General features: G+C 32.5%; 1 protein-coding gene across 2 annotated transcripts in view; it reads left to right on the top strand.

Annotated features, from left to right (window-relative positions):
- Window positions 1-2,582, top strand: part of MDGA2 (MAM domain containing glycosylphosphatidylinositol anchor 2) — a 767,088-nt gene extending 764,506 nt beyond the window's left edge. The window contains exon 16 of one of the 2 annotated variants that reach the window (XM_069464601.1): window positions 178-2,582. In XM_069464601.1, the coding sequence (XP_069320702.1) occupies window positions 178-266 (89 nt within the window). In that variant the 3' untranslated portion in view covers window positions 267-2,582. The remainder of the gene's footprint in view (window positions 1-177) is intronic. The other variant, XM_069464600.1, reaches the window with a different exon arrangement.
- Window positions 2,583-15,260: the final 12,678 nt, after the last annotated feature.

The raw sequence follows: 15,260 nt of genomic DNA, 5'->3' as shown, positions 1-15,260 counted from the left end.
TCCTTTTCCCTTGCCTTAGCAATGAAGCTGATAAATGAAACTAAACAAAAATGCATATTTTCCAAAACTATTTTCCATATACTTAAGTTGTTTTGTTAGTTCACCAAAGTTGTGTTAGTAGCTATGTGGAGTGCTTATTCGCCTTTATTTTTTGGCTTTTATTTTCCTTATCTTTAGATTCCGTTGATGGTGCTGTTGGGATTTTGGTTCATATATGGCTTTTTCCGGTTATCGTCCTCATCTCTATCCTAAGTCCTCGAAGGTGACCTTATCCTGGCAGAGGCTATAAAAGATTCACCAGGCACTGGCATGAAGAAAGAGTCTTTGTAAATGGACATTGAAAAAACAAACTACCAAAGATTCCTCCACTGACTACTGACTCAAAAATAAAATAATAAAAACAAATTTTTTTTAAGCACTGGGGATAAAAAGATATCATGGAAGTATAACTTATTCCAAACTAGACATAAAAGATAATCTTGACCTGAGTAGAGAAGAGACCTTCAGGTGCTTTTGTGGCTAAAAAGATTACAGCATCATCTGGTTGAACTCTGGAAAAAAAAAAAAAAAAGAAAAAAAAGAGCTATAGAAATCCTTGTCAAAGCACAAAGTCACGGCTGGTTTTGTTTCAAATGAATAGTTTGCTTGTTACCATGGAAACCTAATGGCCTGCCAACAAAAACCTCACTGTAAACAGGGTACGTGAAGAGCTGGCATTTATTTTCCTTTCGAGAAGGTTTTACGTAGAGAATTAAATAAATGTAGGCCCTTTTACCTTTGGCTGTTACCCTTCCTTGAAAATTATCCGAACTCAAGAATTATTTAAAGCATTCATATTCCTCCCCACCTTATCCCCATCCCACCTTTATTATTATTATTTTTTTCTCCCATGGCTAAGCTAGATAACTGTATGCTGTCTCTTTTTGCATGCACTACTATCCAGGATGGTAAACCTGGGCTTACATATTACACAGGCTTATCGGAGTTTGCTTGCGGCCACTTGAACACCCAAACTGCGTCATCTGTTCCAACGAAGAAACCAAACCACCATCTTTTATAAATTGCCATGGAAACCAAGTGCCTTCAATGAAACAAGCCTGAATAATTTTCAACTCAGAAGCTTGCACTGCTAAGAGTGGTTTGTGTAAAACTATTTTATAAACAAACTACAGAGCCTAAACGTGCAAATTACAGGCAAGACAACAAAGCCGCTTCTGAAGAAGAAAGGACGGAAGCTGCTGCGTAAGCCCATGCAGACAGGATATTTGTTGTTTAACCTCCTAGACAGCCATGGCCTTTCGGCTTATTGTCCATTAGAAAATAACTTCCATTGAGACCAGACATGGAGCAACACTTTTTTTCTTCCAGGTTATTAAATGGGTCAACCAGAGCAAAAGGTTGTTAAGATGATACTTAGCGCAGAAGGTGGTAAAACACAAAAGTGATTTTTTACTCTAACCTCCATTTGAAATGAAATTGGCCCTAGCTTGAGAGGGAACAAGAAAATGTTTGTGATTGCAGTGCATACAAACTCTACAGCGGAACTGGGCCTGAAAAATCTGGCTTTATTCTAAACACTGAGGGTAATATGCCTCTGCCCTTTAGTCAGACTCTGTGCAAATTGTGAAATATTATTTTATTATTTTACCAAGATTAAAAAACACTTTTACAAAAAAACAAAAACCTGTAAAAATGATTTTGAGCTACCTGAGGACAAATCATACCTTTAACCAGCCAGTTTTCCAATGCATTGTAAATTTCACTTAAACCTGTTGGTTATGAAAATTTGAAGATCTTTTTCCTTAAATTATCTCAGCTTTTAACTTCATTTAAAAAGACTTTTGTCTAAAGAAGATTATTATTATTATTATATGTTCTTTCAACACCCCAGGATTAAAAAAAACTGATTATGCAAATAATTGGGATATAAGTATTAAATTATAACATTTGCAAATAATCATATAAAAAGCACAACAAAATGTAGTGGAAAAATGACAAAGCTTGATTTTTAAAAAAAAATTCTGTAGAAATGTTTGTGCAAATTCAGTAATTCAACTTAAAATATAATTTTACAGCTATGTTCAATAAAGCCTCTTTCCAGGTAAGGTATGACAAGCAGTACGTGTGTTTGTTGAGCAATGTTCACTTATCACTAAAATGAGATTAGTTATACAACTTATTGGTTATGTTACCATGGGATAAATCTTCAGTGCTTCATATATACTAATGTCTTCAGGAAGAAATTTTAATAGGAACTCCCTGATGCACTCTCCTATATTTGTAATACATGTAAAAGAAATGTTAAACCTTTGAAGGTAAAATATGAAACATATATAAACTTGGAACTTAATGTATATTTTCGTAGTTAAAAAGGGGACCAGTCTGAATATCTAGGTAGTGATAGCATTGAACTAAACCAAGTCTTTTAAATTAAACAAAATAAACAAATGAATTTCATAACTTATTTGAACAAATTAGACATATTGAAAATTTTTCAGAATTTCAAAGTCACCTATCTATTTTATCAAACCAAAGATAGTCAAGTAAACAATATCTGGGGACTTAGCTTAATATTTACAAAATCTCCCTTCACTCTGACTTCCATTTTGTGGCAACTAACCCATTGTCTCCACTATCCCATGTTAGTAGATTGCCCATTTAAATTGATTTTCTGCACTCTCATTGCTGATAAGATCAATAAAAATATTTTAGATCTAAAAAGAGAGTCTTAACTCATTGCCTTCTTTCCTTGATCTTAAGTTGATTTGAGTGAGGCTTTTGCAAAAAACTAAACAAACAAACAAACAAACAAAAAACACCCTATATTCAGAATATTTGAACATACATGTGTCCTTTCCAGGAAGACAATCAATTTTTTTTTTCTCCTAAGTAATCCTTCATGAAGAAATTACTATAAGGGAAAGTTTCAATCCTATTACTAAACATTCATAAATTACTAAAATCTTTCCCAACCTCTCATACAGTAAGAATACACAATGCTTCAGAAGTTGATGAGAACTGGCTGGTCCTTCAAAAATTAATTTTAATTAAATTTTTGAGAAATTGCAGATGAATGTGAAGAACAAAGGGGCAATCAGAAATGCAAAGCAATCAGACTTACTGAGATGATAATAAATTAAAATGTGTATCTCAAGTGGGTTCTGGATCATTTATGTAAACCAACAAACTGAATTAGAATCCATGATTTTTTACTTCAGATCAAATGTTCAGTTTCTTTAATTGAAAGTAAATGGACAAAAATGAGAAAATTTTAAAAGATTGAGATAAATGAAATTTAAATTTTATTAAGTAGCCTATTCTTTAATATTAGTAATAATAATGACTTTAAAATATTTATCCATTTAGCAATTGCCTTCCTTTTCTTAATTTTTTTGTATTTATTATGAGTTAGACTAACCAACATATTTCTCCTTTTCCATTTTGATAACACATCCAAAATGTAATTGGTGCCAGTATTTTTTATTCTTTTACAGGAAGGCATCAGGCAAGGGAGATTTTAATTTACATGGTATATTCCTTCTCCCAGAAATCTCCTACTGCCAGTAATGGATCACAATTAATTAGGAGCATTACTTTATTTCATCAGTTCAAAGATGCTTGTTTCTCTACATTTTAACATCTCTGCAATTGGGCCTTTAATTACAGTTGGCAGCATTTCTGTGTAATGATATTTAAAATGCATCTTAGAACTGATGGCATCTTAGATATGATGAAATTTACGAAAATCACTGAAGTTGCCAGAAGTGACAAATAATGCCTAATATTACTACTTTTCAACAAACATAGAAGTGAGAAAAAGAAACCCAATCATATATGTAGAATTTACATTAAATGTTCATTGACTATGCAGTATTTAAAAATGACATGACTTTTATTTTGTCCTTTTTAAAAGTCTGAGTCATTTTCTTTGTACATTATATAAATATCTAGCCTTGCTTTTTTTTTTTCCTTTTTTCCTGCTACCAATTTTTTGTACCATCAATAATTACAATGTGCTATGTATCCCTGGTTTAAAATGCTTTCTGGTTCCATGTGAGCCACAGTACTTAATAGGTCAGAAGTCTGGCCTGCCATTAAATTTTCTTTAAAGAGACTTGAAAGATGCATGGTACACAACATACCACAGTGTCATACAATAGGCTAAACTAATGGTATTTCATTTCACATATATCACAGAATTGACTTTGGCATGGCAATGAATTATGATAATTATAATAGTCAGAATTAGAACCCAGCTAGCCAGTTATATCATGTAATAAATAGTAAAAATAATCCCATTCTTTACTTTTATATTTTAAAATATGATGAAATACAAATTACAACTGTACTAATTTTTCACCAAACATGCATTTTTATTTTAAAGACTTTATAATAAACTTATATGTCAATAAAATGTATAATTTGAAGAACAATTAATTCATTTAGTTATGTACTTAAGACTGTATGAAACTGGCTGTGGTATTTTTCATGATCTATTTTTGTTTCAATTAATGATTTGAAAGATGGTGACAAACTAAGCTGATTTTAATAGACTCATTTCAAAGTATTCTTTGGAATGCATGTTCTTTACCACAAACCTTTTTTTTTTTTTTTTTTTAACGTGCCTTTTAAAGATCAGGACCACTCAACAGACATTTAAACTGGAAAAATTTTACCCCCAAATCATTTGCTTCTTGGTTGGTGACTACTTATAATTGCTTCATCTGTGTCTCACCAAAGCAGAAGGTATACTCTTCTTGCAACTGGGTAGTTGATGTCAATGAGGAGTTATTGCATTTTCTGTGAAAACAATAAAATTATAGGGTTCAATCCCAAGCTGTTTCCTTTCCTACAATGTTCCCTTTGTGACTAGCCAGTTTAATTAGTTTTCTTAGTGCTTATTTTTAAAAAACAATGTCTGGCATTTTCTACTTCTATTTAGGAGAAAAGCTACCACAGAACGATCAGAACTTTTTTTTTCAAATCTAATATAAAAAGTTCTTTGCTAAATATCCATATTTATAAATAAACATGTATGTCATTACATAGGAAAAAAACTTAAAGACTTAAAATCTTAATGTGAAATATGTCAATTCAGAATCAATCCATCATGTGTTCATGTCTGCTTAGAAACAGAAGGGAGAGTTAGAGAGAGAGAAACAGTCCATGTATTTGTATATGGATTACTTTATTAACATGTATTAATTTAAAGCTTAGTAAATTATGAGTGGTGATTTCACTACCCTGAGCCTACATTGAATATAATCAAATTAAGGAATTGGAATTCAAAATTTTGAGTAGGGCAGAGGTTAAACTTTGAGTAGAGACTGAAACAGATTTCTCAAGGGAATATTTACAACTGATTGAATTTAATTTCAACTGTACTAATTTTCCATGGGTTGAGCTGAAATGTATTATTTTTCAATACAACAATGGGAAATTCTTTAAAATAAGGGATAGCTTGTTAGTTTCAGTTCGTTTTTGTATGGCTCTTAATTGTTGTCCTGGATTTCCAGGATTTCATTTTTATTTCTTGAGTCTCCTCAGTATATTTAAATGTATAAGTTTAATTAAATAAACATTGTATTAAATTTATATTGAATATTAGTTACATTTGAGATCTTAAAGTTTAGATTTAACTAAATTTTCCTTTTGATATTTTTCTTCTGCTAAATAGTTTCAGATAGCTGTATGTTATTTTCCCTTGGATTTTTTTTTCAATAAATGAAATTATGTTAAATCCTCTATTAGTGTTTTGGGGAAATTTCTGCTGTCAATAAGCACTTAAGTTAGAGACAAAAAGATATTTAGAACAGCAATTATGTTTGCAATTTAAGTTGAAAATGCCATCATTTCTCTCACTATTGAAAAGCTTTTATAGACTCAACACTGCAGTGAGCACAATTAGCCCATTAAGATTTGTGTTGATTTTTACAACCTTTGTGAGGGATCGTTTAGAAGATTGTGTTAAACAAGTAGGCACTAAAATCTTCCTGAATGAATGTGATTTAAGAATCATGACTCAATTTAGTAACTCTGGGCTTCTGTGTGATGTGTGAAATAATTGCAGTTTAATGATGATAATGTTATCCAGGAAGATACTTTTAATCATATATTTCATGGAGATACATGTAGGCTAACCGTGAGTCTTCTGGGGGAAACAAATAACACTGTTTGACAATGATTTGAGTGAACCAAAGTATAAAACAAATCCTATAAATTAACTTGTTTATCATTGTTTACCTACTGTCGATTTAGCATAATTTTCTCTTTATCTTTGATATTATATCTTTAAATAAATCCATAAAATTTTGGAAAGACAGATACAATTAACACTAACAGATCCATTAACCATGTTTGAAAGTCAGCCCTCCAACTGCTCTCTAACAATGTATTACTTACTATTTGTTCTTCATAAGCCATTCTAATTAATATTTGAATTAAGGACCTTACCCCTATCGTTATTTTCTGTAGTACTTATATTCCTTTAAAGTATTCTTTAGTTGTCTGTGTATTTGCTTCCAAATGAAATTATAACCTCCTCCATGGCGAGAATGTGTCTTTTGCATCTTCAACAGTCTCAACAGAATCTAGTTAAATTATTTAAGTCTAGGTTCTATGGAGACTATTGATTTAATGATTATTGAATTAATTCATTATTTTAGAGCTATATTTAGAATAGAACTTACTCAATGACCCTAGGAAATAAGCAGCAATTTCATCTTTTACTTATAAAATTGATGAAATTTTATGGACTGAAGATATCTCCTATGTACTGAGAGAAATGAGAAGCCAACCCAACTGATGCAACAGTCTAAACATTTGCAACACAATTTTCTGGCACTTCTTGGTTTAACAGAAAACTATTATATTTCTTAATAAAAGGACAAATGTTGTTAATGTTTTTGCAAGAAAAATCATTATATGGTTAAACTAAAGAAAATTAGACTAATTCTGTATGTTTTGTTTTAGATGCCATCATTATATATGGAAATACTACTTTATAGAATCTCTTCTTTCAAGTAAAATGTATTAATTATAGAATATTATGCTTAATTTTACATAAAGTGAGATCATGTGAGCTCTAGCTAAATTCAAAATCTTAGCTCCTTTCTAGAGTTTGTGGCAGTATATATTTCTTGGGATCTAATCATCCACTAAACTTGAAATGTAGGTATACTTAGACATGTAAATACTTGTAAGAGTTGTACGATAATTGGAACCATAAAACAAAATTATAAAAATAAGAAAGTATTTAGTTCTGGGTAATATTTTATATAGCTAAAACTAGATTCTTACAAATAGAGCAAAAATAATGAGAATTTAATTTTCAAAATTGGAAACAGTACTAAATATTTAATTTTCAAAATTGGAAACAGTACTAAATGGGGGACTATTTTTATTATTTCATGTTTTGAATTATATGTTTTAATATCCAAAATTAACACAATTCAGTAGGCCAATGAGCCCAAAATAAAAGGATGGTACAGTGCTAAAATGTGGCAGCCATACAATAATTAATTGTTAAGTAAATTAAAAAATAATACTATAGTGTTACAACTTTTTAATGAAATAAACATATATATTTACTTTTATATTGATTTAGATTTTGACAGTATCATGTACAAGATTGGAATTTTGTGTGTATCCAAAAGGCCTTTCCAATGCAATGGTATCAGAGGTTTCTAGAAGGGTACCCATTCTGAATCACTTCTGCCACTGGGGTCTGCAATTCCTTCCTCCTCACCATCACTTTCTTCATTAGTCTTCTTTCAAACTACAGATACTCCCATAATGGGAAGAATATTAGTTCCTAGTATTGTGGGGTGCATTTTGTCAGCTCACAGTCTTCTAATGACTAGAAACAAGGCTGAGAAAACACTGGACCTACTAAAGGAGCTAAGGAACAAGAAGGAAAAGCATGCAAAAAGGAGAGGTATGGAACTTCAAAGACTACATTCATTTTACAGTTTTCCTGAGTATACGTTCAGATAACATACCCAATATAGAAAATGTAAGTAGAAGAGAGGAATGTCTAGCTGTCAGATATATGGAAAGGCTCAAAGAACACAGTGGTAGAACTTACAGAACAGAAACAGACAATGAGGTAACGGAGAGGGGGACAATATGGATAGATATGGATAATGCATTTTAAAATGAAATTAATCAAACTGGAATGTTCTCATCAGTAGAAGAGAGGGAAAAGGAACATTTCATAATGAAATGCATTTGGTAGAGACATAATCTAGAAAATGAAAATAAAGTATTTGTTTAAATCAAGTAACCTTAAAAAGGAATGGCAATAAACAGATTTACAAATATTTTACCACATGCTCCTCTTGCTTTCTTTCCTGAGTGACTACAGGTACAACTTGGCTTCTCTGTACACTTTCTCCTTTCTTTGTTATGTAAATTCACAGAATGTAGCTTAGTCTAAAGCAAATTTGACTTTAAGATATATTTCAGCAAGTCCTTGTCTCAAACTGCCTCTATTCACCACTTTCTCATTATGTAATTTTAATCAACATATTTAATGTCCCTACAACTCAGTTTTCTCTCCTGTAAAACAATAATAAATAACAACAATGATAATATTTCAGCTTTAATTGTTAACACCAAAAAGAAAGAAGAAAAGAATAAAGATAATATGGTATTTCATAGGACTGGTGGGAGGCTTAAATGAGATAATCTGTGTAAAACACTCAATTTATTAGAGCATAGCAAGTATTAATGGGAACTAGCTCTATTGATATGCCTGCTATTCTTAGAGAAAGAAGAACATTGAAAATCATAATGTTTACTACATTGTACATGTGCCAAGTTTGGAAATGCATATTTTATTTCCATTTTCTCTAATAATCTTACTTCAAGCCCATGCATACACAAATTCATACACACACACCATTTACATAACAATTTAGCATTTTCAAAGTGTTCTCAAACACATCATTTTATCTGCTCTACCCCTTAATGGTTAGTGACTTACCATGAGATATGTGACTCTAGTTAAGTGGATGACTTTCGATCATCTTTCCAGCACCCTGTCTCTCACAGTATATAGCGGGGCACTCTTTCACATGTGACCCAAGAGTAAAAAGACCAGTGCTTAATAAGCACTATATTTTGTATTTTATTACCCAGTGAACCTCCGTACTTTAACAAATGTAATGCAACATCGTTTTATGTAGCACTGAGAAGAAAAAAGCATTCCGTTTTTACTGTGATTGCAAGACATCACCAGTTATAACAGACAGTCCTATTACAGAGATGTCAAATTGTGAAACAAAATTGAACCTTAAGATTAATGAAATGTGGCATCATTTATAATTATACCAGATGTTTCGTCTGAACCTCACAGGAAACCTGCTTTAGGTATTAGAATGTAGCCAGACTCGGACTTTAATGTTAATCAAAGTCTCCTGAATTGGTTGTTGATAATTCAGGTTCCAGGGTCTTGGCACCAGAGGTCTAGACTCAACAGAGGTGGGGAAAGGGAAATAGCCAGGTTTTAAACAAGCTGCCTAAATTATTCAGATATATATGATTTAAAAAACACCATTTGATAAACACTGGTGTAGTGCAGTGGAAAGAATGTAAGTTCAAATCCTCATTTTGCCTGTGTGAACTTAAGTAAGTTGTTTAAAAACTCTGTCCCTTAGTGTCTCCTGGACACACCATAGAGCTGGAACCCGACCACCTGGGTTCTTCCTTACATAATCTCCCTCAGTTCCCTTATCTGTAAAAGGGGATAGTGCATTTTCTAATTAATGAGCTAATATATGTAAAACATTTAGAGTACTATGTGTTTGCTTACCTGTAAAAATGGGCAGTAACCACCTCAAAATGCCATGATGATTAAATGAGGTAAGGCATATCAAGTATTTAGCAAAGAGTTTTTTCCCTAAAATATTAGCTTAATAAAGTACCATATCTTCTTAAATAAGTTCTTCAAAAATTCTTTCCATTAATAATTCTTATTTCCTTTTCCTTGTTTTATCTTGAAGATAGACAAGAAAGAATTTTCCACAATATTTTAATGGTTCAAATATTTTAATGTTCTTATGTACCTGATATAAATTACATTAGCTCCCAAATAAAGTAAGTTCCCGGGCATTACTTTAAAATTAAATGATTTTTGAATAATCATGCTTATTTTATAATATAAAAATTTTGAAAAAATAGACAATTATTAGTGAATAAGCAAGAGTTTGTCATTCTTCAAAAGTTAACCATTAATATTTATATATGTGTATATATTCTAGACACATATGTTGCTAATTTTTTAAGTTAACAGTTTATTTTGATATGGTTAGATTCACATGCAGTTTTAAGAAATAATACAGAGATTTCATTTACACTCTACCCACTTTCTCCCAATGATAATTTGCAAAACTGTAGTACAATATCACAATCACATTGACATTGATAAAATGCACTCATCTTGTTCCGCAGTTTTATTTGTGCTTGTTTATGTATATGTGTGTTTAATTCTGTGTATTTTTATCACATCTGTAGGTTCATGTATCTATCACCATAGTCAAGATAACAACAGTTCAGTCACCACAAGGATCCCTTTATGGTTGCCTTTTTATTATACCATCTCTCTTCCTTTGACCCATCCTATACTCTTGGCAACAACTAATCTCTTCTCCACTTGTACAATTTTTTCAGTTCATTAATGTTACATAAATTGTATCAGACACTACATAAATTTGGGGCAGTTGCTTTTTTCAGTCAGCCTAATTCCCTGGAGATTTATCCAAGTTGTGGTATATATCAATAGATCATGCATTTTTATTGATGAGTAATATTGTATAGTATGCATGTACTATAGTTTGTGTAACCACTCACCCATTGAAGGACATCTGGGTGGTTTCCAGTGTGAAGCTATTACAAATTCATGTACAGATTTTTGTGTAAATGTAGGCTTCCATTTCTCCGAGATAAATATCCAGTAGCGTAATAGTGTGCAACATGGTAGTTGCATGTTTAGTTTTATAAGAAACTGCCAAATTGCTTTCCAGATTACATATACCATTTAAAATTCATACCAGCAATCTATGAGTAATCCAATTTCTGTATGTTCTCACCAACGTATGTTGTCATTACTTTTTTTCATTTTAATTATTCTGATAGGTGTATAGTAATTTCTCAGCACTTTTAATTTGCATTTTCCTAAAGGCCAGTAAAGTTGAACATCTTTTCATTTGCCATTTGATCTGAATATCCTCTTCTGTGAGATGTCTAGCCATGTCCTTTGCCTGTTTTCTAATTGCAGTGTTTTTAAACTGCTGTTTTGAGATTTTTTTTCTGTATTCTATAGTCAAGTCATTTGCTGGATATGTGGCTTTCAAATATTCTCTCCCAGTCTGCATCTTGTCCTGTCATCCTCTTCACATGATATTTTGCAGATACAAAGTTTTTCATTTTGATGAGGTCCAATTTATTATTTTTTCTTTTATGGATTGTGCTTTTGGTGTAAATTCTAAAGATGCTTTGTCTAGGATTAGATACTAAAGATTTTTCTCCTGTTGTTATTTTAAAATCAGTGTTGCCCTTATACTAAGATGGAAAATTGAACACATTTTTAGTCCTGCTATAATGTTAGGTATATTTATTTTAGTTCAAAATACTGCCATTTTTCATAGCAATGATGGAATATGTGAAATTATAAATAAATGTGGCTAACAATTTAGATATTTTAAATATTAAATGTAAATGTAGAATGTTACATTTAAATTTAATTATATATTACCTATTCCGTAAAATCACTTACATAAGCATAAGAAAGTTACCTCTCTTCATCCTAAAACACACCCAAAGATTACAATCTAGAACTTTTTGAATAACTCATTAATTTCACTTATAGGAAGTACGTAATGGAAAAAGTCACACAGCCATACATATAATTATGTATGAGGATATTGTGACAGTCTATATGGTGAAAAAATTGGAAACAATCTAAATGCCCGGCAGAAAAGAAATGTTAAATAAAGCATAGTTGTGCTCTTCTTATATCTACTACAGCTTTAATAGCACAGTGCAGCCTGAGAACTGACAACTGCCTGAGAGATTTCTTCAGGAGCCAGAGCCTACCCATGATTGTAGTTCAAAAGTACCAGAAACTTACACCCGAGACAGACACTGGCCCTCTCTTCCCCACCCTGCATCAGCAGCCCTTGTCCAACTTCCCAGCTTTCTAGCCCTGAGGCAGAGTAGCTCTGAGGAGCCTGCTGTATAGACTCCCAGAGTTCTCCAGTGGGACCAAGTTCATTGCCCACAGTGATCCCTGGATTAAGAGCAATCCATTATTGGTTGCCTTAACTTCCCTTTCTCACTGCCTCACATCACTACTAGAATTTCTTGGCATCACTAGCCAGATAAACTACTGCAATCCTCATCTCAAAGCCTGCTTCTGATAGAGCCAAACTAAGACACTGGTTTATTTTTAGAAGGGAAAAGCAAGAATCTGTTTCTAAAAATGGGTTCAAACTTAATATATGTTATGTGTATTAAAACATGAATATGTCCACTATATATTGTTTAGTTAAAAAATATATAACATTATATAACATCTAATATATTTGTAAAAATATGTGTATTTCAGACGGCTAGCATTCTTCTTGTGTGATAGATATAGCTTAGCAGTTTCATTTTCTGCCTGGGTTCTTTTTTTAATATTAAACATATGTTAATATTTTAGTCTAAAAAAGCACACCTGAGGAGAGAAAAAGAAGAAAATGGCTCAGTGTGAGGAAAGATTTACTTTGGGGGTTTTCTTATTCAAAAGTAGATCTTTTCTAGATTTGGATGGCCTAGAAAATAAAGCTTTAAGCATTCTACGTGGAGGCATACTACAGTAAGGAGAACCATGTCTTCCTGGTGAGGTCTTAGGGATGTGCTGGAATACTGAAAACATGATAATTACCAAGGGCAAAATATTATTTATTGATGCACATTGGCAGAGAAAATCAAGTAGGTTGAAGAGTCAAAATATGCTCTGCTTGGTGAGGTGTTCTTAATTCAAAATTTAGGTTGGGAATATTAATTGAAAAAAAGTGAAAATCTTATCTGTAAGTTAAGGAAAACTATATATGTGCATTAATGATGGGTAATAATAGTTTCCATAAGAAAAGAAATATGCAGAATTTCTGTGTTAAAATATAATGGGCATGTTCTTTAAGACTATTTTTTGACTTTTATCTCTTCTCTCCAGTATATTAATTATTTGTTGATCTCAATTATGGTCCCCCAACTGCATTTATTTGTTCTGGAAAGTAGAACACTGCACATAAAAGTAATCTCCATCACAGTGGGTGCGTTTCTTTTCATCTTTCTGTCCTGGTTAGCTCTGTTGATTTGGGCATGTGCTAATGAGGCCAGTGCTGTAGATTAAAACCCCATCCTAATTAGCTAGATGAACTTAATGGACACACACAGCTAGTCTCAGCCAAACATCTGACCAATGTTTTTTATTGGTCAGAAATAGGACTAATATTATGTGGCTAAATTAATGGTTTTCATAATCACTAATGAATAAAATTTCGAAACCTTGTATTATACTGGCGTATTAATACCTACTGCTTCTCCAGTTTTCCTTATGTTTAGAATAGCACCAACAGTCACTATAACATAAGCCAGAAACCTGGGAATTAACCTTGATGGATGTCTCCCCATTAATCATTCCCTGTGTTCAATCCATCACCATGTCTTGCTGATTTTTGCCTCCTGAATATATTTTGAATATAACTACTTTCTGCCGTCAATAATGCTACTACCCTAGACCAAGTTACCGTGAACTCTTGCTAAGACACTGCCGTAACTTCTCATTGTAGAATCTACATCCAATCCTGCCATCCCCAAGTCATCCTCTACATTATACCTTATGTGATTGTCTAAAATACATATATTGTGTAAGTTCACTCTCCTCCTTAAAGCCCTCACCAAATCAAGACGGAATTACTTAGCCTATAAGATCTGCATGATCCAGCTGCTTCTAACAAATCCAGCCTTATCTTCTCTGTTTGCTGAGCACTGTTACTTCCCCAGACATATAATAGTATATAATTTATAATCAAATTTAGATGAAGAAATGAATTATCGTGCCACTCTCGCTCATGTTGCTTCAGAAACAGAGCTTTTCTTTGCTTTCCCCTGGTCTGACTGCATACTCAGGGCCTTTGTGTCTGCTTTTGCTGTGTCTCAAATGCTCTAAGCCCTCCTTCCCTTTGCCCAGTTCATTTCTGGTCTCAGCTTATACACGTGTTTCCCTGGGAATCCTTTCTTCAACGTTTAGACCAAATAGGTTCCTTTTATTATATTCCCTTAGAACATTTCTTAGAAGTTTAATTGAACATTCATGTGTTTTATTATCATCAGTCCCCTTACTACCCTGTAAACTTATTTTCCTGACTATTTTTTTTTATTCATAGGAGAGTCTCAAATGTTTGTTAAGGAACAATAAATGACTTTTTTTCTCCCCACTACTGATCCCTTAGAAACCAAGTCCAAAGACTTCTCCAAAGATTTATTCTCTTCAGTAATTTTATTCTTTTTGGTACTGTTCATCACACTTTTAATTTTGAAATCAAAAAACACTGGTATGTGTTACTGTATTTACTGGATTTTCCTGATTGTTTTTGAATACTATTGCCTCACATGCCATGTATTTCTTCTTCTATCTTTAGCTGTAGGGATTTTCCAAAGGTATGTTCATTTTGGTTATGTCCCACCCCATCCACTGTAAGAACTACATCTCAATGGGCAATGTCCAAATTGACCCCCTTCTCCAGGCCTGACATTGGTTATATAGATTCAAAATTTATGATTAATCCTGCACTCTACAGTCCAAATCAGAAATCAGCTTCTTCTTCATTCCTAACAACCAAATTTTTCTCCTGAATTCTGAAATTCTTCTGAATTCTCTATCTTGGTTAACTTGGCTAGCATTATGCTCCCATTTTTCTGGTCAACTATGTTCAACTATATTCAAAACCCATAGAACATCTTTGCCTCCATTTTCCTTGTGTCCAAAATTTAATCAATATTGCCTCCTCATTTCTGTCTTTAATCCTTCCTAAACTCCATTTGCTTTCACAGAAATTCAGACTTATATTTTTACCTCTCTAGACAGTATAATAGCTTCCTAACTCACGTCATCACCCTGATTCCCCAATCTATCCCCTGCTGTGAAATTAGTCTTCCTAAATCGAGTGGAACTTCTTTATGTGAATGTGGACTCTCAAACATATTGGTCCCCT

The sequence above is a fragment of the Eulemur rufifrons genome, chromosome 2 (genome assembly GCF_041146395.1).
Source record: "Eulemur rufifrons isolate Redbay chromosome 2, OSU_ERuf_1, whole genome shotgun sequence".
NCBI lineage: Eukaryota > Metazoa > Chordata > Mammalia > Primates > Lemuridae > Eulemur > Eulemur rufifrons.
Note: the sequence above shows the minus strand (reverse complement) of the source record. Positions and strands in the feature narration are given on the sequence as shown.